We start from the raw sequence: 23,565 nt of genomic DNA on the forward strand, positions 1-23,565 counted from the left end.
GATCAGATAGAATCTTACTGTTCATGGTAAGATTTTTATCTTTGGAATTATGGAACGTGATTCATTGCAGAGGAAAATATTTTCTTTGAGATTTTTCATATTTTTGCATGCAAATAATACAACTTCTACACTTTTTTCAGTTGCCAATAGTCTCCAATAACAAATGAACTGTATATGTCTTGTTCACAAGGCAAAAGTGCACTATCAAAATTACACTTTCAGGCAGAGAAATTTCAATCCTTTGTACAGGGATTTTTAAAGTCCTTGGAAATATTTGCATCTGAAGTGAAATGAAATGCAGCATAACATCGAAGAGTTTAGCTAACAGTATGAAACTACTTTATATCAAGAAAGTTTTATCAAATTTAAGTTTGCACTCCTGAAGTGAGAGTTTAGTTTCAAAGCTCTGATATTGCTGAAGAACAGACCCAATTCACATTTTGCTACTTTTCCTACCCTAAAACAGGATTTTAGGAGCTATGCACCAGTTACATAAGGAAATATGTTAATGAAATATTAAAATTAAATAATTATATGATGTTGCATCTTGATTATCTGCCATAAAAATCTAGAACTGCAGCTATAAATCCTGAATGCATTTTTGTCTGAGTGATTTAGTGCTAAAAGTAAATTTCAGCAATCAGATTTTATTAAAAAAATTAAAATTTAAAAAATAGAACTAAAAAAAAACCTTAAAAAACACCCCAAAAAACAAGAAGAGAAAAAAAAATGAAGATTCATTAAGAGAACATTTTCTCACTGGAAAAACTAAAGACATTAACTTAGGGCTGTTCCTGTTGCCAGCAATCCAAATGTTCCCATATTCCTAAAAAAAGTAAATTCCAATATCATCTACCTTGAGATATGGAAAACCAGGAAATTACATATCTTAAATATCCACAAGGAACTGAATAGTTTTCATGGTTTTCCTGAGACACAGAGTGCCTAGTCCAGCTCTGGGGCCTCAATATGAGAAGGACATGGACTTGCTGAAGTGAGTCCAGAGGAGAATCACAAAGAAGAGAAAACAGGGGTAAAGAATCTCTCCTATGAAGACAGTCTGGGATGGTTAGCGTTCTTCAGCCTGAAAAAGAGGCTTCAGAGACATATAGAGCATCCTTCCTCCTGATGGGAGGGGGATGCTGAAAGGGGGCTACAAGAAGACTGGAAAGGGACACACACAAGGCCTTGGAATGGTAGGACACAGGGGAATGGCTTTAAATGGAAAGAGAGCAGGTTTATATTACAGAACAGGTAAAAATTCTCTACGGTGAGAGTGGTGAGGCACTGCCACAGGTTTTCCAGAGAAGTTGTGGGTGCCCCAACCCTGGCAGTGCTCAGCATCAGGTTAGATAGGGCTTTAAGCAACCTGGTCTAGTGGCCAGTGCCCCTGACCACAAAAGGGAGGGGCTGGAACTTGATGATCTTTAAGGTGTCTTCCAACTCAAACTCTCCTATGACCCTCTGGACAATTCCAAATACTGCAGAGAATCTTACTGCCTAATCACTTGAGAGCATTAAATGGCCCAATAAGAAATATGGGAAGAATTAGTGGCACACATCCAGAGACAGAAGGGAGTCAAACAGAGCAAGAACTGCACATTCTCCTGCTGTGTGATACACTGCCTGCAGGAACAAGCCTCAAACCCAGATTTTGCAATTCCTCTATTGCCTGGAAAGGCACAAGCACTTCTGAGCATTTCTTGCTGTGCCATTGAGGCTGACTGTTGGAACAAGTTGTTAATATTCTTCTGCCACCAAAGCTTTAATCACATAATGACCCTTCTGCATTCACACCTCACAAACAGAAAAACAACTGCCCCCCACTCTGATAAATATCAGAAGAAACCATGCTCCATACAGCTCCTTTCTACAGCTTTATCCATATTCTCTGATTCTGCAGAAAGCACCTTAATCTTTCAAACACCTGCTATCTGGCGTTACTTCCAGGAAAAAGAAAACCACAGGAAAAATGAGCTCACAATCCAGATGCCCTGCCCAAAGCAGGCCTTCCTGATGCTAATCTCAAAAGTACTCCACCACACAAGTCCAGAGCCTTGACTGAGGTCAAATAATGTTCCTCCAAGTATTCTTGTTCTCCTTTTCTGCAGACCGAACTCCTTGCCAAATTGCTCAAGGATTTAGTGCATTTCTAAGACATTTTGCCACTCAGCACTCAGCCAGCTCAGCAAAGTCCAGACAGTTGCCAGTATCTTAGGGAAATCCCCTTTGGCTGTAGCTCAGGCTGTAAGCATCCTACTCATGAATGAGATCACCGTGAAATTATAACAGAGAACATCTCAGATATTTTTTTAATGTTTTTACAACAGTTTTCCAAACAGCAAGAGAAAGGCAACCCCTATCTACATCTGGGAACAATTCAATGGTCCAGATGAGACAGTCACCAGTTAAAACTGGTCATTAGCTCATTTGCCTGCAACCCAGAAATTTACTATCCTTTTTTTTTTCCTCATCACCTTTGTCATTGCTTAGAAACAGTCCTATCTCTAAATATACATTAAACATATTATGCACACATCGATATGATTATATTAATATACTATATTCTCTAGATATATATTCATTAAATACATTATTGTTGGGGTTGTTCAGCCTAGAGAAGCGAAGGCTCCAGGGAGACTTCATTGCAAACTTCCACACCTTAAGGGGGCGTATTAAAAAGAGGGAGAGGAATATTTTATGCAGGCAGGTGGTGGAAGAGGATTTGGTTTAGATTAAATATTAGGAAGAAACTCTTTCCTCAGATGTGGTGAAGCCCTGGAACAGGTTGCTCAGAGAAGCTGTGGCTGCCTCATCCCGGGAAGCATTGAAGGCCAGGTTGGATGGGGTTCTGAGCAGCCTGATCTAGTGAAAAATGTCCCTGCCCATGGTAGATAAATTGGAACTAGATGATCTTTAAGGTTTTTCCAACTCAAACTTGACAATTCTATGATAATAAAACAACAATTTTTGATCAGGTAGAGGTTCTGCATTTTTGTCAGCCAGCACCCTATTTTAAATGACCATATGGCTAACTTTCTCTGGCAGGGTCAAAGGTAGAGAATTCCTTCTCAGTTGTTTCTTTTCTTAGAAGCACAATCCCAAATTTCTTTATTTGCAGAACAATTCTCAGTAACTCTGCAAGCTGAACTGTGCCACCAGAGAAATTTACCCTTATTCATGCTTCCATCAGGAATCAGAAGAACTAGGTCAGAAGTTTGGCCCAATGCAGAACCCCTTGTCCAATCATTACTCACATTTCTTTCTTTCCAATGAATGCCATGTAAGTGGTAGAAGCCTAAATATTAACAGTAGAGTAGATTTGCCCCATATCACTGGTCAACACAATAAAGCTTTGGAATCAATACAAAAGATAGTTGCAACATCTCTCTCAGAAACTCACTGAATTATGACTCTTCTCACAAACCACAAAGGCAAGCTTGGAAAGCATGCCCAAAGGGACAAGAAAGCCTCTAACACATAATATAATGTGAGTGCTTAATAGATGATAAGAAAAATAGATGGATTTCTCCCCCCACATTCACTCTCTATTTCGACTTTGCAGGGCTTTGCTCTGTGGGAGGTGTGTTTAAACAGGAACAGGGCTTGAGGAAGAGTGCACAATAATCAGAAAGTTCTGTGTGGTAGAGTAGTTCCCTGGTTCCATCCAGATGCCTAAGGAACTAGTCACAAATCAGTTGAAAATAGGTGTTCTTCACTGGTCATTACAAGTTGACCAGTGTCTGTTAAATGCCAGTCACCTACCTTGTCTCGAATCCCTTGTCTCATGACTTCTCTTTCAGCCTCCATCTTGGCATATTTGGCTTTCCTCTCTTCCTCTTGCTGCCGAAGGGCTTCCTGTCGTTCCTCTTCTTTCTTAGCAGCATCTGGGTCTTTCTCCTCATCCCCACCCAGCATCTTTCCCATGTCTTTGGTAGCCCCTAGAGAAAGTACAAGAGCAAATCAGCCCTGTAAGAATGTGATGATACCCCCAGCTCTCTCCTTCCCCGTGCTCAGGGCCATCTGTCATTCCTTCTGCATCTGGAAAGGTTTCTCCTTTCATTGAAGAGGCAGCACACTCTCCCCCCAGACAGGAGGTGGGGAAAACTCTTATCCTTATAAGGTGTGTTACCTGCCACCAGCAGGAGAAGCCAGCAGCAAAAGGAAGAGACTCTTTGTAGATTTGCATGACGGCAGTACAGTTTGTTTGCAGTCCTGAAAAGGACAAGCTGCCATCCACACCATGTTTTCACTTTATCAACTCAGCCAAGTGACTGAAGATTGATTTTGAAGGGTCTTTAATGTAATAGGCAAGTAATAGACCCAGAACAAAATTACACCAGGGCTGAGAAAGGAGTTTGAAATTTTGCAGGGATAAGTAATCGCAGTCTTAATTGCTGTCAGAAATTATACATCCTGTGACAGATAGGACCACACAGCATTAGCAAACAGTTGGAGTTCCTGAATTCTCTCTTGCTGTGGATCAGAGAGAATCATGTCTCTTATCAGTTCTTGGACACCATCATCTGTAATGCTTAGTACCTAGGTGGGATGATGGCTTTGACTTGTTCCACTGCTGAATATATACTGTTCCCAAATTTTCAATTCCTATGTGTTCCTGAGGTAGTTTTTTGTTGTTGTGCAAAGCCCTTGCACAACCACACAAATAAGGAGGTTTCCTGCATGCTCCTCCATCCCCAAAGTGCTGCATAAACCCATTTATCCTGTATTTCAGAGATATTTTACTAGCAAATAGCAGTCAATCATCCAGCCAAGGAGAAAACAGTTGCTGAGGAAAGGGAAAGGACATGTACTGTGATACGGCGTCATCAGGGCACTGGAGGGCAGCCACAGGATCAAGCCTCATTACATGGATGAAGAGAAGACACATACCCTTTGGAAGCAGTGTTGGACCTTGCCTGGAGCAGAAAATACTCTGCATCTTTAACTAAAAGAGGTTCCCTCATCCTGGAAAAACACTGTAGGTCCTTAGATGCTGAGTCAGGACACCTCCACATTGGCTCATTGCTGGCTGAGATTTAACTGAATTAATCTCAGACAGCCTTGTTCTTACACACAGACACAAGTATACATATTCAACACCTCTTGTTTTGCATAAAACAAAGATTTCAGGCCTTTAAAAAGGCTTGGGCTGGAAGGAGACACTATCAAAGACCTGCCAACTAATTGTCTGATGGCTTTATCAAAGGCTAAGTGAAGGAAAGAGGTTCTCACAAACGCCTTAGAGATTACCCTTATAAATTACCATTCAGTGTGTCAAGACTGCTGGAGGACTGTGATTGCTCTTGCTTTCCACACCAGTTCTTGGGACAGTGACTGTGAAACCTTGATCCTTAAGAGAAAAAACATCTGCAACATGATTGATTCATGTCAGAATGATTCCTCCTGAACTGTCGTAGTGATGGCACTTATCAGATAAACTATTGCTTGTAATAACCACCAAGGAATTTGTAAAGAAGTAAGCAGATCCCTTTTCTCTCCACATTTCTTTTCCAGGTTACATATTTTCCCAGAGCCCTAAGACGAAAGCAACCCTGAATCAACCCTCCAATCCCACAAAATGTGACAGAGAAATGCCCCCTTCACATCTCCCACAGAGAAGCATGGGGAAACTGGTAATTTTATCTTACAATATCTGGTTGTAATACACTGGGGTTTTGTTTGTTTGCTGTTTTGCCAGGTGGGAAATAACAACAGTAAACATGACTGTCTCTATTCAGCTGCCTAACCACAAACCTCTTGACACTTCCATTGTTAGGAAATCTGTGACTTAAAACAAAAACACACCTAGGGACCCCAGAAAAACCCCACCTTGAATATTCATGGTCTCTGTCTACTGTCAGCCTTCCTCTACTACCATTTTGCATCCTTCATTGCAGGACCAGAGTAGTACAGAAACTCTTGCATACTGATGGAAAATTTACCCAGACCATCTGGTGATTTCTTTCCTGTAGTGCAAGGAAGGCTAACTGAAATTGCAAGTAAGCTAAAATTTCATAGCAAGTGAAATACGGCATAGTTGAGTCACACATCCCTATTGCAGGAACCTCTCTAAGCAGCCTTATCGAGCAAACATCAGTGATCACAAATCTCTAGTGAGATCTTTAATTTCAGGGTCCCCTCAAAAGATTTCTCCACTGACAATAAAACTAATTTGGGTTCAATAATCAAGTTTATCTCTTTTTAGCTTCTCTCCAGTTAGAGCTACCCCGACAGCATAATACTCTAGTTACTTAGGAAACAGAATTCAGCAGCAGAGATTTTCTTTTCACTCTAAGCACTACTCCTAGGCTATCATTAAGCTATAATGTCAGCTTGGCTCATCACATAAGAAGTGAAATTGTGTAACTTTCTCTTATTTCTTAGACAAGACCAAGCTTTTAAATACATAAGGCATTTTGTTCTACAGCCATTCAGCATACAGGACACTTGTATGGAGTTTCAGGATCCTCACAGATTCTCTTAATTCACCTCAGATTTCAAAGTCACCTTCTAAGTGTTTAAAATGCTACACTGTGGTACCACTCTTAACTAATTGGAAGGAAGGGTATTATGAGAACTAAAATTTTACACTACATTTTAACTAAAGACTCTTGTGTTACTTTTAGAAAAGCTTTTTTTCCATCTCCTTTATTCTTCATCCTAAACTGTAGACTTTGCTGTTAACATTCCCTGGATAACAGCTTCTAGTTATAGCAGTTCAGCAGCAATGATTCCAGAGAATTCATCTATGTGCAACTGAGGTACCTCAGTCAAGGGCACAAGCAGAAGGAAAGAGCAGTTGTTCTGTCCTTAAGCACACTTCTGAAGCCTCCAAGGAGACAGAGGAAGGGTACACTTACTGAATCTGTTCATGTAATAAACCTGGGGGTAGTTGTTTTTGTTTTGTCTTTTTGTCTCTCACACCCCTATCATGACATATACCTTGACACAAAGAGAAGTGAGAGACTGACACAGTATTCACTAAGCTACTTACTAATCAGTAAGGAGTTTCAATCAACATTATTTCTAACATCTTTAGACAAGGCTGCAGAAAAGAAGCAGAAATGGCTAAAGCTCCAGGACAACATGTGCCAACTGTCAGCTTTCTGGCTCAAACAGCCCTGCCTCCAAAGGATAAAAAACTTCCATTTGGAAAACCATCCCCGAAGTGGTGTGAAATCAAATGGCATGGCAGTTATTTCAAAGTAATAGTAATTCCCTTAATCCATATAGGCTTAATAGCTAAACAATCAGGTGTTAAGCCAAAAACAGATATGATGTGCTGGTTTTGGCCAAGCTAGAGCTAATTATCTCCACAGTGAACTACTTATGGGTTGCACTTCGGATTTGCGCTGAATAGAGTGATAACAGATAAATTTTTGTTACTGCTGAGCAGACCTTACACAGTGACAAGGCCTTTTCCACTTGTTGTACTGCCACTCTGGGGAGGAAGCTGGGGGTGAATGAAAAATTGGGAGGGGATGTTGCCAGGACAGGTGACCCAAACTTACCAAAGGGATATTCCAAATGGCATTTAAAGCTGAGTGCAAGGAGGAGGAAGGAGGAAATGTTTGAGTGATACCATTTATCTTCCCAAGTCACTGTGAGGCATGAGGGGCCCCTGCTGTCCTGGAAATGCAAAACTCCTGCCTGCCCATGGAAACCAGTGAATTAATTCCTTGTTTTGCTCACATACATGGCTTTTGCTTTCCCTGTTACACTGCCTTTATCTCAAACCATCAAGTTTTCTAGCTGGCGGGGGCGGGGGGTGAGTGAGCAGTTGCATGGTGCTTGGTTGCTGGCTGGGGTTAAAACATGACATATTCATTTGTGTGAGTTTTGCTGGGTTAAATTGTCATTATGCATCTGAAGAAGAGTTAATATGGCTGTTCAGGTACATGGGGGAGACATTCTCCAATACAACAGCAAAAAAAGCAAGTCAACTCTCTGGAAAGCAGTTTTACATCAAAAGCTTTGGGGTAGTGGTGGACAACAAGCTGACAATGAGCTCACAAAATGTCCTTGCAGCAGAAAAAGTTAACAGTACTCTGGGCTGCCTTAGGAACTCTGTTGTCAAGAGGTTGAAGGATTATGCAATTTGAAATTTGCAGTGACGTGCCCAGTTCTGGGCTTCAAGATATAAGAGAGAGATGGAGCTACTGGAGGGAGACAGCAAAGAAGTGAGACAGCAATGAAGGATACAAGAAGAACCTGAGAGAGCAGGGACAGCTTACCCTGGAGGAGTGTAAAGGGATTCCTGTAGTATGTGTAAACACCCAACAAAACAGAATGAATACAAGGGAGCACGACAGGTACCCAGTGACAGGAGAAGAGATAATGCCTATAAACTCAAGTACAGGGAATACAATTTAAACATTAGAAAAAAGTAAACTGAGTTCAAGTCACTGTGGAGTCTCTGTCTGTGGACATATTAAAAAATTCATAAGCCACAGCCTTGAGCAACCTGTTGTAGGCAACCATGTCTGAGGATGAGGTTGGACTAGATAGCCCTTGTAGATGAGCAACTACCTTAGATACTGTGTGACTCTGTGAGACCTCAGTAAGACCTCAAAAGTAAGTAAGAGCTCTGTGAGACCTCAAAAGTAAGTGTTTTGAATTACATCTGAAAGTGACTGAAGTTACTTTTACAAGGAAAATGGTGAAGAGTACATGCCCAAAGATATCCTGTATCTGAAAAAGAGTAGATTTTTAACTGCCAGACCTCTATAACAAAGGCACCACCAACCATGAGCTAACCCCTCAATAGCTGACTAACATAAATCCAGCTTTCACATAGAAAATGTAAACTCGCAAATCAATTTGCAAGAGCACTGTTGAATTTGCTACTTGATAAAAAAATGTCCTAAATGTGGCAGGCAAAGTTGTGTGCTGGGAAAGCTGCAGGATTAGGATTACCAAGGATGATTTACAGAGAAATAGGAACATCTTAAGCTTTCTTAATTAATTAAAGAATGATGGAAATTTGCACACACCATTGTTTCAGGTAAGATAATTACATTAAATCAAAAGCTTTTCCTTTGCACAAATCTCATTTCATATTGTAGACAAGTAATACCCAAACTTGTCTTTCAAAATGCGTGCAGGTGTGTATGTCTCTATCAGTGAACTGTGCAGAAGTTCTCCCTCTCAACCACAGGTTTCAGAGAAAACAGCAAGAGGTTTACCTGAAACAGACATGTGCTGAGGGAATTTTACAAGGTGGGGTTTTTTTTTTTGGAAGTACTATTTGTGGCTGAACTGTATTTAGATTGAACAGACAGGATAACAGATTCCTCATAGTCTCTAAATCACAGTATGTCTCTTTATCACATCATCCAAACATAAGGAGCTAATCACAGAGTACTGTTCTGGAGCAGGAACAGGTCAGTCATTTTTGCCTAATCACTTCAGAACCAGAACTGCGTACATTTTATTGATATCAGTGAAGATCATCAAGGCTATGAAATAAAGCTTATGTCTGAAAAAATAAACATCTGACTTCCTCCTGCTACAGTTTCAATAAAACTGGAACAGCCCTTCAGGAAGGTACTGAAAGTGGTACTCCCATGAACAAAAAAGCCCAGTTTGTATAACAGTACTGAAAAGCTCTAAAGGAACCATTACAAATTATCAATTAACTAAAAGTAATGCACCTACTGAAATGGATTAGCGATTCCTTTTGTAAACAAAGAACTGATGCCAAATTCAGTTGAGGAGCTCATTTGAGAAATCACAGTATCTTAGGGAACGCTATTTTCTGGTCTTTTTGTGGTCTTTTTGGTAATGTAAGGATGTCTGATAAGGGTTTTTAACATTTTAATAAACGAAGAAAATTTCAGTGAAATTCAAAGCTCAGAGTAGACATGAATATATGTCTCTGCTTGTTTTTACTGATCCACTCATCACAAATCTTACACAACTGAGACAGGATGCATTTGTACTTCCTGGGACAATCTGTGAGTTGACACTTACTTCTAGGTCAATGAGAGCCTATCTTCTTCTGTGATATCATGAGAAAGATACTGGAAGGATTCCATGAGGTTCATTTAGACATGTCAAGTGATAAGCCATGGGTCATGGGTCCTGTGCAACTTATTTAGTGGCAGAACACAAATGGGTAAGAGGAAAAAGCAGAAAAGGAGCACTCAAAGCTTCAGTTTGCTTTGTTCGTAAATCAATGCTACTTAAAAATGGTCTGCTACTGGGGACCTTTGCTTCAGCCATTCCTGTTCCACAGACTCAACTTTTTCTGTCTCTGGTATTTTACTTCAGTCTTTCTCTCTCCCTCTGTACACAACCCAGACAAACTGTATTGCCAAACAAAACTGTTTCTCATCAGAGAATAAGCTGAGCACATTCTCTCTAAAGGTACATGGGATATTTAAGGATATTTGGAGGTATTTAGAACACCAACTATTTTGAAACATCACCACTATCGTAATCCGTCATTTCCCTTGCAGACACCAAGGCAGATTCTAAGAGATGATGTTGAAGAGCCTTTTGCCAGCTTCTTACAAAGTCAAATGGAGGCACTTTGAATTTTCTAGAAATTATTTTTTTCCACATTATTTGAGGTAGCAATAGGTTGTAACATATGGAAGACCTATGTTTCACTCTGCAGATGGATACTGAAGCCAAAACGTGAATGAGGTAGATAGCCACTTTAACAGAAAAATGTTTTTCTTACCTTACAAGCTGCTGAATAGTCTCCTTCGGCGGATAATGGAAAGTACATTTTTATGGTAAGAGCCTATCAGCCTCATTAAAATAATTTTTTAGTGAGAATCTTACTTTCCATGCTTTTATCTCTGCAAAGTCTACATCTCTGCACAGTGACAGTTCCTCTCTAGCTACATAGGACAGTACAGTACTTGGACACAAACAAACATCAACCTCCTGGTACCTGCACATTTTTGCAACAAGTGAGAAAATCTCTTTCCTATTGTGTCCTTCTAGCTTACAACTAGCAATTCATGTTTGTTAGTGAATTCTTCACTTAGTATAGTATTTATTTCTTTGTACTGGTGTCCTGTCCTTTTAATACAACTTTAACTAAAACAATAAAGTTCCCTATGAAATTTATGTGGAGACATCATTTCGGGTGACAATCAACTGATCTGATACTAGACCTGCAGTCCAATATCCTGGACCCTTGGAGCTCTGTTATTTTTCATGAGATCATAGGATTATGTAGATTGGAAAAGACCTTTAAGGTCATCAACTCCAACTACTCCCTAACACCACGAAGTCCACCACCAATCATGTCTCTAAGTGCCACGTCTACATGTACTTCAAACACCTCGAGAGATGCTGACCCTACCACTTCATTGTTACAGTCTGTTCCAATGTTTGAGAACCCTTCTACTGGCAAACGTTTTCCACACATCCAAGCTAAACCTTCATGAGAACAACTTGAGGCCATTTCCTCTTGTCCTGACCCTTGTTACCTCAGAGAAGAGGCCAACACCCACCTGGCTAAAACCTCCTTTCAGACACTTGTAGAGAGTGATAACGTCACCCCTGAGTCTCCTTTTCTCCAGGCTAAACACTCCCAGCTTCCTCAGCTGCTTCTCATGGGACTTCAGACCCTCCACTATCTCCCTTGCCATTCTCTGGACATGCTCCAGCATTTCAATGTCCTTCCTGTAGGAGGAACCCCAAACTGGACACAGCAGTCAAGGTGTGGCCACACCAGTGCCAAGTACAGGGGGACAATCCCTGCCCTGCTCCTGCTGGCCACACTATTGCTGATACAGGCCAAGTGCTTTCTCAGCCACCTGGGCACACTCCAGGCTCATGTTCAGCTGCTGTCAATCAGCAGTCTCAGGTCCTTCTCTGCTGGGCAGCTTTTGAGACACTGCCCCAGTCTGTAGCACTGCACGGGGTTGTTGTGACACAACAGCAGGATCTAGCACTTTGCTAGTCATTTGTTTTTGAGGTTTTTTAATTGCCAACCACAATTTCCATTCCATTAAAAACCACCACTGAGCTAATATATATATGTTATTGAAAATGATCCCGTAGGTGTTTTTCCAGGTTGAAGCAGGTACTGCATTTGATAATCTGTTTCTGAAAGACGTCAAACACTCTTGATGGCCTGTAAGTTGTATCTGATTTGTATGCATCAGAGTTAGTGTACTTCTTATCTCATACTGTGCCATGCAATTTCAATTTAGTATAGTTAATATCTCTGAGGAGTGAGATATTCACTTCAGCTCATTCATTAGCTTGCAAAACTTCTCTGCTGGAAAAAAAAAAAAAGGGCAAAAAAAAAAAAGAAAAGCACACTTCCTAGTTGAAATATATTCTAATATTTTCTGATAGACTCTTTCATTCTCTTTCTGCCTTGTGACCTTTTCAGTAAGTCTACAAGGCAGCATGAACAATTATTTTCTGATACATGAGTGTATGCCAAATAACTATAAATATCGTAAGATGACACCACTTCATGCTGAGAACTACAAGATGGTGGTACATGACGAGGCGATTGATGCAAACATACAACACAAACATGCAAAGACAGAAGCTGTAGGAAGGTTATCAGCTACCTCTGGCCTAGGCAGGGTAAGGCTTTGCAGAAGAAAAAAACCCTAGTTTCAGTTCCATACATAAGCTCATTTCACATTCTGCATGGGTTTTATTTTTCATCTGGCTGCATCATTCTGCCACAGAAACCATGGTGAAGCACTTCTGCCACTGCCTTTGAAGACACACAGGCCATTAGGATAAGCTATTGCTTCAGTCACTCATAAAATTAATATCTGCATTGATTGGAAACAGATTGTCAAGAAATGTAGTGAGTTCACATAAGCAAGTCCTGTTGAAGATGAAAACAGACAACTGGATCAAAGAATAGAATTCTAAAATATTATTTATATTCCAGTTTTGTTATACAAGGTTTTACTTCACTGTGGATATGTGTTTAAGTAGCACACCTGTAATTACAAAGCTGTCATACAAGGAAACACCTACCTGATGATGCAGATGCAAAGGTCAGTGTTGATGTGTCTGGGTCAGCCTGACACAAAAATGTGCCTTGGGCTGTGGGCACACCATCAGACAAATGCAACTTACCATGTTGCTGGCTCAGATCCCTGCACAAATAGAACTTAGGCTTTCACTCACAGATACTTCACACAGATATTTTAATAAACAGATACTGTGAAGGAACACTCTCTCTTCCCCATTCTACACTGATGCCTGTGTCCGCTGCAGAAGAGCACTAGGTTGTGAGTCCTCAAGATACACTGCTGTGCAAAGAGGGGCCTGGATGAGGTATCTTTCTTCCTGAGACCAACACACACAGCAGGCAGGTTCCTGAGATTCCTTTTACCTACCTCCCAGCAGTTAAATCCTGCTACAAGGCTGCAAGAGGAAAAAGCAGAAAGGTGGGAACAAAAGCAATCATCAGTCTTCAGCACCCAGCACTAACAGAATATTCAACCACTGTGCCTCCACTGGATACAGGCAGCTTGCATAGGAAAAGAAATAAAAATTATGCAGACATAATGAGGAGTGATTCTGGGGTACCAAACTGAGCTGCCAGCCAAAAAGTGCAAATCTGACTCTGCTTTTGGAAGGATCATTAATACTCCAAGATACCTGGAGAGTCACAGTCTTCAACTTATACTGCAAAGTGCGTGCAGCCCTAGCTAAAGGCACTCTGCCTTGCTTTCAGGCACATTGTGTAAATACATTTCCAGATGCACTGCATGAAAATAGCGATCCATGTGCTGTTCTTCTGAACTATTACACAAATCTTTTCCCTAAAAAGCAACGTGATGCCTTTTATTACTTGGTGAGGGATTAAGAGACATTTTAAGATTAAGAAGACTTACAGCAATTAAGATAATGTACATTTCTGTTACTGCCTCTGTTCCAGAGCTGCAGTATGCACCTTTGAGAGGTACTCCCATTTCTCCTTCCCAGGAATTCTGTTGATCTTCATTGTTTGCACTGTAAAGCCTCTGGATTCAGGCGATTTTGAGCCAGATCTACACCTGAAAGGGTACAGTCCCTTTTTCAGGGTAACACTCCATGCAACCCCACAACCATAAAGCAGGAACAGCTTCCTGTACCACATAAATGCAGTGGTATCTGTTCCAGTTTCAATCAATAATCCCTGGTAAATGCTTGCCTTGTCCTCCTGACCACTATGACCCAGGCAGAATGTAACTGTATATAATCTCTGAACAGGTTCCCTTTCTAGTCCATGGAGGTCTGCTCCAGCTAGTCACAGACCCTCTCAGAGGATGAAATTCTTCAGGCCAAGTGGAAGCACCTTTAGGAGAATTCTCCCCTGGACTTGCTTGCCTGATATCTACTGATGGAGAAATGAATGTAGGCATCTTGTTCACAGGAGCCCACCTGCACTGCTGCATTCTGGCATTAGTCACATGCAGCTTGTAGTTCCAGCAGAAAAAAAAACCCAAAACTTTAAAGCAGATCTGCTTGCCGCAGTATTTATTTGCCTCTGATTTATGATTGTTCCAATCCTGCTTTCCTGTTTCAGAGAAAGAGCAGCTAAACAAATTTAAAAAGATAAAACTAACTGTGTAAATCTCTGCTGCTCGAACAGATTTCCTAAATTCATCATGGTGACAGATTCCAGACCTTCTCTGTTGCCTTGGAAAATGATGGTCTTCTCCACCGTTTCTGACTGACAAGGATGATGAGTCTATTCAGAAAGCCCAGAAACATCAGTCTGTAAGATCGTCCTGCTGTCTGGAATCTTCCTGTTGTTTTAAAGAAAGCTAACAGAGACTGGAGCAACAGAATACAATAGCAAATTTGGTGAAACATTTAGTGCACATACATAGAATGTTTCTCAATTGGCAGCCAGCACAAACCAGCTGTGAAACCAAGGAAGTCAGAAGAACATGACTTCTCTCTCTGGTGGGAAGCAAGTCCCCTATCTCTGCTGCCATGGAGGGGCACTAAATGCTGATCCTATATAGACTTCTAAGTTCCAGATTACTCATGTTATACCTGGGGCAGGGGTGGAGGAGGATGCAGACTAGATGACCTTTTAAAGGTCTCTTCCAACAAATTATTCTGTGATTTCTTACGAGATACCTTAAACTAATATGTCAGCACCAAAGTCAGATGAATTTTTGAGAAGTAATAAGAGCAAGAAAACATATTTTTAAATAATAATAACAACAACAGCAACAACAACAACAAAACAAAAAAAACCAAAACCAAACAAACAAACAAACAAAACTACAGCACATAAAACTTACTAACTAAATAACTCAAAAAAAGCCCCAGAAGACCAGACACATTAGCAAGATATTATGGCTGCCTCAGTTGCTTCCTCAGGGGCTTGGGTGGGAGATTGCAAACTGTTATCCTGGTCCCCTGCAGATTTTCTAAAAAAGCATGTCTCCTTGAAATAGACTAACGTATTGGCAGGAAGAAATAACACTGCATAAGGGCACTGGGAAGAGCCATAAGCTAAACCATCACTGAAATACAACATCTTCACTCAGGGCAGTTCTAAAGAGACTCAGTCAAATCTTCAGGAATCTATGAGCTTTCCCATGCAGTTGAGTTCTTATAATGAGGTGTCATTGGGAACTTCTACATAGCAGCAAGAGAAGTTTAAACAGCTCTATTAGAGCTTGGCTGGTAAAAATACTTACATTACAGGAAAGGAAGAAACTACTTAGAAATAATTACTTCACCTTCACTTAGTTTCTTAATATACTGCAAGAAATGTGGATGCTTGGTAACAGCAGCCTAGAAACACACTGGTGCTGTGGTGCTTCTTGGTATCTACAGTGATTTCAGTAGGATGATACTATACCAGAGAAAGACATTCTTTGGGATGCGCTTTTACTCTAGTTAGGAGCTTGTAAGTCCCATCTTACTGAATAGAATCAAGTTTTCTTTGAAGAAATGCTAGCATAATTTCTGTCAGTGATCTGTCATGTTTTCTCAAGCCTGAGGGCCAGTAAGCAGGCTGTGAGTGGAAGAGACAGGATTTTTATAAGAAGTTGTGGAACTTCCATAGTGAAGCAATACCAGTGATTGCAGACACATTTTCTCCAGGAAAAACTCTTTAAATTTGGATTGCTCTCAGTGGTTTCTTCATACACCCACAGTCAAACATAACAGACACACTCACACACACACAGGCATTGTATCTGCTAGCCAGAGTAGCTCTCTCTTCTCTCTGCAGCTTGGGTTATTTCAGTTCTATGTGGGAGTTCTATCTAGGATGCAGCACTGATGGAACAGACCAATCGATCTGGAAGAAAAAATGAGAGCCTAAATGCCTAAATGTGTCTCCAGGACTTCAAGAACAGAAACTATCAAAAAGCCATTACCTTCCTTTTAAAAAAACCAAATTTGAAAAAATCACTTCAGAGATGTGACTTCTCAAATGACTCGTGTTGTAACCGCCACAGACTTATTAATAGATTTGACATCACATTACATCATTGAGGATTTTTTGTCAATGCCATTTAGTGGACTATTCTCAGAAAGCTGCAAAAATGAATAAAAGTACCCAAAATAAGAAAAAAAAGCACTGTTAGAGTGCTTGATCCCTTGTAAGTTCAAAGCTTTCAAGAGATCTGAGATGCCAAAACTGACATAGGAAGAAAATAACTGAAGTCACCTTTAGTCTAAGACTTACGGGTTTATTTGAAACAAAGTAATAAGAAAAATGAATGGCAAGGCAGTTGTTAATGTATTATGTTGTTTCATATTCCAACAGACTTGAGATGCAAATGCAAAGTCGAAAATATTTTTAAAACTAGAGGATAAAAATAAAACAAAAGAAATAACTTACAGGAAAGGTCTGCTGAACTGTTGTTCATGGCTCAAGTACGATAATTAGGCAAGAGGTGAGAGGCTCTTTTCAAAGCTGTCATTGTTTGGTTATTCTGTGGTGGTTGTCTCTCACCTGCAAACCTGAAAATCTTAGTCCTGGCAAAAATGCGGATTCATTATGAAACCTTTGCTTTGCATGAAGTTCCATAAATAAGTTGCCTTCACAAGCATGTAGCTGAAGAGTGTGAGAATGTGAATCCCTATGCCTCTGGACTCAGGAAACACAGTTCCCATATTTGTCCTGTGGTTATTGTCTCTTTTCATGTACAGTACACTCTGGCTTAGCCTTTAGTGTTGATTAACACAACTCTGAACTCCACATCATTATCTTCCCCTCTGTGAAGGTGACTTCACACTTTTTTCACTGCCTGCAAATGCTTTTTGAGGATCTCATCACGCAGCTTGCAACTCGGGCCTTTGAAAAACCTCAACAAAAAAACCTGCCTCAAAGACTGTGAGCAGTAAATCTAATCTAACATCAAGAAAAAAAAAAATCTCAGGACTAAAAAAGTCCATTTCCTTAAAATATCTGGAAAGAGAAAGAAACATCTATTCCCAAATTGAGGCATGTATAATGTCTGTTGCAGATGTTTCTACCTTGTAGGTACACTTTCTCTTTCACTCCAACATTTGTGATTCTGGGTCCTGAAGACCTCTATGGGTTCCACCCCCAAAACAAAGGCTGTCCTTTCTTTTTACATGGACAGAAACAGACTTGTGAGACAGTTCCCCACTTAGGCTTTATCATTTGTTGACAAGTCTAATGCCACTCCAGCTATCTAATATTACTGAAGTCTGTACTTCAGCTTTGCTCATAGTGCCTCTTTCATATCCTGGCATCTTGTTCAGTCTCCATCACTGTGGGAACTGCACAACCCATTTTAGAATGCAGATCTCAGTATAAATGTTCCTAAAGGAGGGTAGGTAAATTTTCTTGCAGAATTTTATAGTAATTTGCTTCAGGAGACAAAAGTCCCAGAGTGCTGATGAACATTCAGGGAGCAAAGACTTCCTGTAAGTCACCTTGTAGCCTTGACTGAACAAGATGTGCTAATTCTATTTTCAGTTTTCCATCAGTAGCTCTTTCTTTCACCCTTTTTAATATATAGGCCATGCCTCCTATTGATCCATGTACTTTTCAGTATAGTAAGGAGTTACCTCAGTCTATAGAATAACTCAGAAAAGCTCAAGGGATCAGGAGATAATTGAGTAAGAAAAATAATTGATGTAATTTCTATACTTTTCACTTTTTACTTTTTACTTGAGGAGAGTCAAAAGAAAATTGAAGGGCATGAAACGCTTTTGAACGAGAAGAAAATGGTTTTCAAAAACTATTCTATGAAAGGCTTTAAACTGTCGCCTAATTTGCTATTTTGCATCCTCAGTTAGGGATAAAATATAACAAAACCAAGATTTCAAGAACTCAGAACTCTATATTAATCTCAACTCAGAGAAATATTACACAAATGAAAAGGTAACAATACAGTACTAAAGTAAAAATAAATATTTTATGTATGCCTATCTAGTGAAAAGGACAAGGGAAGAGTTATGTAAGACTGTTGTCTAAGACAGTTGCTCTCACTCCTTGAATTCATCCAGATTTACATGGGGAAAGCTTACTATGTAGGCAACACAGCTGCATTCACCCTCCATTCATTACATGTATGAATATCACCTTCTCCTTTGCTCCAAAGTACTGCAAATGATAGTCAGGGCTGCTCAGACAGCTACAGCTCAAGCAAGCCCTTCTTTTTCGTTTGGAAAATGTCATCTATTGTTGTAAGTCTACTAAGTGCATTCTCCAGACACACTCAGTCCCTCTTGTTTCCTGAATGGAAGGTACAGCAGGAGTGTAAAAAGCAGTCCTCCACAAGGCTCTCTTTACAAGGCACAGCCACATCTTGTTGCCTTATCTTAGCAACAGAAAACTTAGGGTTTGAAAGAGCCTCTGAGGGGATGGCCATGCTCAAAACCTTGATACTACACTGTGGTATAGGTAGGACAAGAAGTACCATATAAAGTTCTAAATATCCAAACATCAAATCCAGCACAATCAAGAGAGATTATATCCTGCTTTTCTCTAAGTATTTTAAGGTAGGGGGAGTGGAATCCCTCAGAGCCATGAAGAAAGGACAACCATATTCATTTGGGGTATAAAATGACTGCTTCCTATACCATGCCAAAAACCTGCAGGTTTTTTCTTATGGCAAATAGATATTCAGGTACATTGGTCCTCTGTATTCATAGATTCACATCTGAATTACTACCAAACCAATTGTTTTACAAATGTGCAGTATTCAGTGGTTTGTCAAGGACCTTAATTGTGTCATGGAAGGATCACAGTGGGATCTCTAACCCAGAGGAAAGATGATTGTCCAATTTTCTTTTTCCATTTTTTTTTCACAGTATCCTGTGTGGACTATATTGAATGTAAATATGACTTAATATATAATTACTGCCAAAATGGAATCAGAAATACTGTAAGTCAGACTTAGGAATGGACTAACTGGAAGATATCATGAGATTTTGGCAATAGTTTACCCTGAACAGAGAGTTCTGCAGCTCCAAGACTGGTCCTGTTAGATATTTCTGTCACCTGTCCTCTAGACTCAGGAATGATACACACACAGGAGCAGTGCCTACACTAGCCTCTCCTTGCAGTGATTCTGAGCATTGCAGTATTAGCAGTTGGTAAGAGGAGAAAATACAGTCATCAAATGTCAGAACAGCACTTCTAGTGGCTGCAGTACTTCTCCTATGTCTGCATTAGATATATGCTCACAATAGCATCTGATTAACCCAGATGAGGCATATTTAAGGTAGGTCCTCTAACACACGCCTTTCCAAGCTCTTCTGAGCAGTGCTGCTCAACCCAGGCATTCCCAAGCAGCTGGATGCCCACTGGCCACACAAGACTTCCAAGAGAGACTAGGGAAATACCAGAGCATTTCAACACACCTGTGATTGTCTACAAAGTCATCGGCTCCCAGAACCAGAGTGTTCACTGTACAATACTAGTGATGTCCTTCCCTACCCCAAGCCAAGAGAAAAAAAGCTCTGGATATCTACATACTATGACAGAATTTGGATACCTACATACTATGAAAAGCTCTGGATACCTACATACTATGACAGAATTTGGAATTACCATCTTATAAAAACCCTCATCCCTCTACAGTCTGCAGCTATTACACTACCTTGCTATTCTCCATGTCAATGTCTCCAAGACCCAAGGAAGCACAAGGTCCAAATATAAAGCTTTCATTACCAAACCAGAAAAGGTGAAACACAGGGATCCCAGGCCTTATGCTTCAACTGGGAGAGACTGGTATGAACTCCACTGTCAGCAATGCTGTAAACCATGCTTCCACAGTGAAACTCTGTGCTGACAAACACAATGCATCTTTTGCTATGAAGAGACTTGTTCAGCACTAATTTTTTTTTACCCATCGTACTTGCTCTGGAATCAAAGGTCACTGGAGCAAGGCTGACATGACAGTACAACCAGAATTCTTTCAAGGCTATAGCTTGTTTGCTGTTTGAAACATAATCCAACATGCAGCCTGCTGTACTAGCTGACATGTAATGCTGTAGTCATACACACAGACACATGCAGAAGAAAGGAGGAAAAAGCACAATTAAAAGCTTTGGATAGAGAAACAAATACTGGTCACTCCAGTAGCCAATTGAATATATTTAGGATCCTCACTTACAACCAAGAACTGCAGGCATAAGGAGGGATATCAAAAGGATGATTTCAGCATTGAGATATTTCATAAATACTCTCCAGAAGAATCAGGAGAGGGACTGTTGTTTCCAATCCATCTGTGATCACAACTGCAACTGGGTTCAAATTCATCTCTGCAGACAGATGGGCTGCAATACTGAAAAGCCACCCATTTTTTTCTGTGGAAAACCCTTGCCATTCACTCTGTGTTTGGGGGGAAAGGTGAATAAAGAAAATATTTAAAAGTAATATATCCTCAGCTACAGGAAGTGAACATATGTGACATAAAATAAAAAATGCATCATAATTAAAGAGAATCTTTGTAAAGATCTTACAGCTGTGGAATGAAGTTTCTTAATCCACTAACAGCAACAGTCTGAAGGAGTAATCTAAGAGAACAGTGGATTTTGTGGGGCATGTATGCAGATAGCATCTGTCATGAATAGATGCGCATTCACATAAATACATAATTTAGACTCCTTTTGCACTATGCAAAAGTGCAAAAGTCAAGGTAAGTGAGATGCCATGAAAGTAGGCCATCAAGAATGATAGGAACGTGACAGCTTGGCTACAAGAAACTATTAATAAATGGAACTTTCCAGTCAGGGAAACAGACACCTTGCTCGAGCTCCTCAGAACTGGGAATGACTGGGAGAAGGAGTAACTTCTCACTGTCTCTTTAAACAAAAAACCTACGCAGAACCTAAGGAGAAAGCAAGTTTCAAACAGTTTCAAACTGAACTCTGAAGAAGCAGAAGAACGTGGTTGTTCTTAAAGCAAGTAACTGGACTGTGAAACTCCTTGCCAGAGGATGTTGCAAATCCAATAAACTGTCATGGTATAGAGAGGAGAACAGAGAATCTCCAGAAGAAAAAAAAGAGCGGGCTGATAAAGAAACTGCTTCCTTAAAAGTTCCTGTATCAGTATGGCTGGAAACTGGGCAAGTATTTTGGGAAACAGTATTCTGAACTTCCTCTATTCTTATAGCCTTCACTATGAGCAGCCACAAGTAGCCATCAGCAGCAATAACATGTGGAGTTCAAATGACACGTGCTTTGATCCTTCTGGACCAGTGTTCCAGCCATACATGATGTCAAGCCTACATTAGAATTAACATAAAATTGGAAATTATATCCATAAGTTATTAGGTTTCAGAGCTAGACTGGAAATGAGAGAATGAAGAGGAATTAAGGCTTCATGTTAGAATTCTTAAGGAAAAAAAATTCAAGAGAGAAGAGGGAGAGGAGGGGAAGAAGAGTGGAAGAGGAGGAGAAGAGAAAGAGAGAAAGAAAGAAAGAGAGAGAGAGAGAAAGAGAAAGAGAGAGAAAGAGAAAGAGAAAGAGAAAGAGAAAGAGAAAGAGAAAGAGAAAGAGAAAGAGAAAGAGAAAGAGAAAGAGAAAGAGAAAGAGAAAGAGAAAGAGAAAGAGAAAGAGAGAAAGAGAAGTTGCAAATTCTGTTACAATTTATGGAAGCTGAGGCCCATCATACTTTCCAGTGTCTCAGCAAAATATGATTTTTTGTTGCCATTTATTTCCTAAAGTGAAAGTCTGTGGGCATTTGTGTGACTATTTTACACTGTTGCTACATGACATGGATAAATATTTTGGTGTTTGGAAGTCTCAAAAGGGCTCTTACCAGCAGAACACTTTGACATACCAAGTCTGCTCTACCAGAGAGATCCTTCAGTAAGTAAAATGCTTGCTTCCATTTTTTCCCAGATGGGGAAATATTCCTACTTCACATATATAAACTCCGTTTGTGGCTGAATAAGTAGATAAATGAGGTCTAAACCATGTAAGAGTCAAATAACTGTTAGTGAAGGAGAAAAACAGAGCTACACCGAAGAGAATACTATCCTTTAGCATGTGGAGCATGTTACATATTGTCTTACAAGTTTAAAAAGATAAGCATACTCTTCAAGGTCATCAGCTCTTTGGTAGCAGACACTCAAATTAAGCATTTGGATATTTATTTCTGCTAGCAATGTAAGAGCTCAAACAACTCAGGAAAAGTGTCTGGAAGATAGCATCCCCGAAACCAAATAGAGACATTTCTGCCATAATGTTGTTTTGCCTTGAGAGTTAACACTTTCTCTGTTACATGTGTAACATGCTTCTATCAAGCAAGAAGCTTTGAAACAACTAGATCAACAAGATACCCAAGAGTACTTCAGGTTTTTGGAATTCAATATGCAGACTAACACTGTACTTCAATGTAAAACTGAAGGTCAAAACAGATATTAAAATGAACTTAAGAACACCATCAGAATTTGCAGCAGGATAAGGAGATCATGCCAAGCCCATCACCACTCCATTTATACATAAAAAGAAATTTTATAATTGAACAGAAAAAATATGAGTTGCTTATTATTCGCTACAACTTCCTCCTTTTGCAAGAACATAGAGGTATGTTCTTTGTTCATTAGTGCTGTAAAGTCAGGAAGTTTGAAAACAATATTATTAAAAAAAAAATCCATAATGTAAGCCAACCATTTCAATAGGCTGCATTTTACCTCATAAGTATTTTTCCATCAGCAGTTGTCAAACTTCAGCTGTGAGGGTTCATCTGTGATGTACAGTGTGCTGTCTATATGGAATACAACGTGCAAGAATCCTTCTTCTCCCCATCTGCTCAGTGACAGAATTACAGGGCACCCCACTGGTTATGCTTTGTCAAACACTGACACAAGTACTTCCAATTTAGATAGCAAATTTTGTGGAGCTATTTATCTAATACAAACTCTCTTCAAGCCAGCATTTACAGTTAGTGGGCTGTTCCCTGAAGAGGGAAGAAGGGAATATATATATTCTGGATTCTTCTAGTCTGCATTTTATTTTGGCATTCCCTTACATTCCAGGTTCTAACTTCATGCATATGTGTGATGTTTGCCTGTGATCATACTGTTGTGCTGAATGCTGCTCCACAGTGTAGCTGAGATATATGGATGCAGAAAAACTTGCCATGGAAGAGTCTGGTGCCCATTTTTTTTTTTTTCC

The 23,565-nt window shown here is 40.0% G+C and overlaps 1 protein-coding gene across 2 annotated transcripts in view; it reads right to left on the reverse strand.

Annotated features, from left to right (window-relative positions):
* Window positions 1–23,565, reverse strand: part of CPLX1 (complexin 1) — a 101,041-nt gene that overhangs the window by 33,188 nt on the left and 44,288 nt on the right. The window contains exons 1-2 of one of the 2 annotated variants that reach the window (XM_066339193.1): window positions 4,894–4,962; window positions 3,766–3,941 (exon numbers count right to left, since the gene is read on the reverse strand). In XM_066339193.1, the coding sequence (XP_066195290.1) occupies window positions 3,766–3,941; window positions 4,894–4,942 (225 nt within the window). In that variant the 5' untranslated portion in view covers window positions 4,943–4,962. Of the gene's footprint in view, window positions 1–3,765; window positions 3,942–4,893; window positions 4,963–23,565 lie in introns of those variants that run through there. The other variant, XM_066339194.1, reaches the window with a different exon arrangement.

The sequence above is a fragment of the Sylvia atricapilla genome, chromosome Z, assembly GCF_009819655.1.
Source record: "Sylvia atricapilla isolate bSylAtr1 chromosome Z, bSylAtr1.pri, whole genome shotgun sequence".
Classification (NCBI taxonomy): Eukaryota; Metazoa; Chordata; class Aves; order Passeriformes; family Sylviidae; genus Sylvia; species Sylvia atricapilla.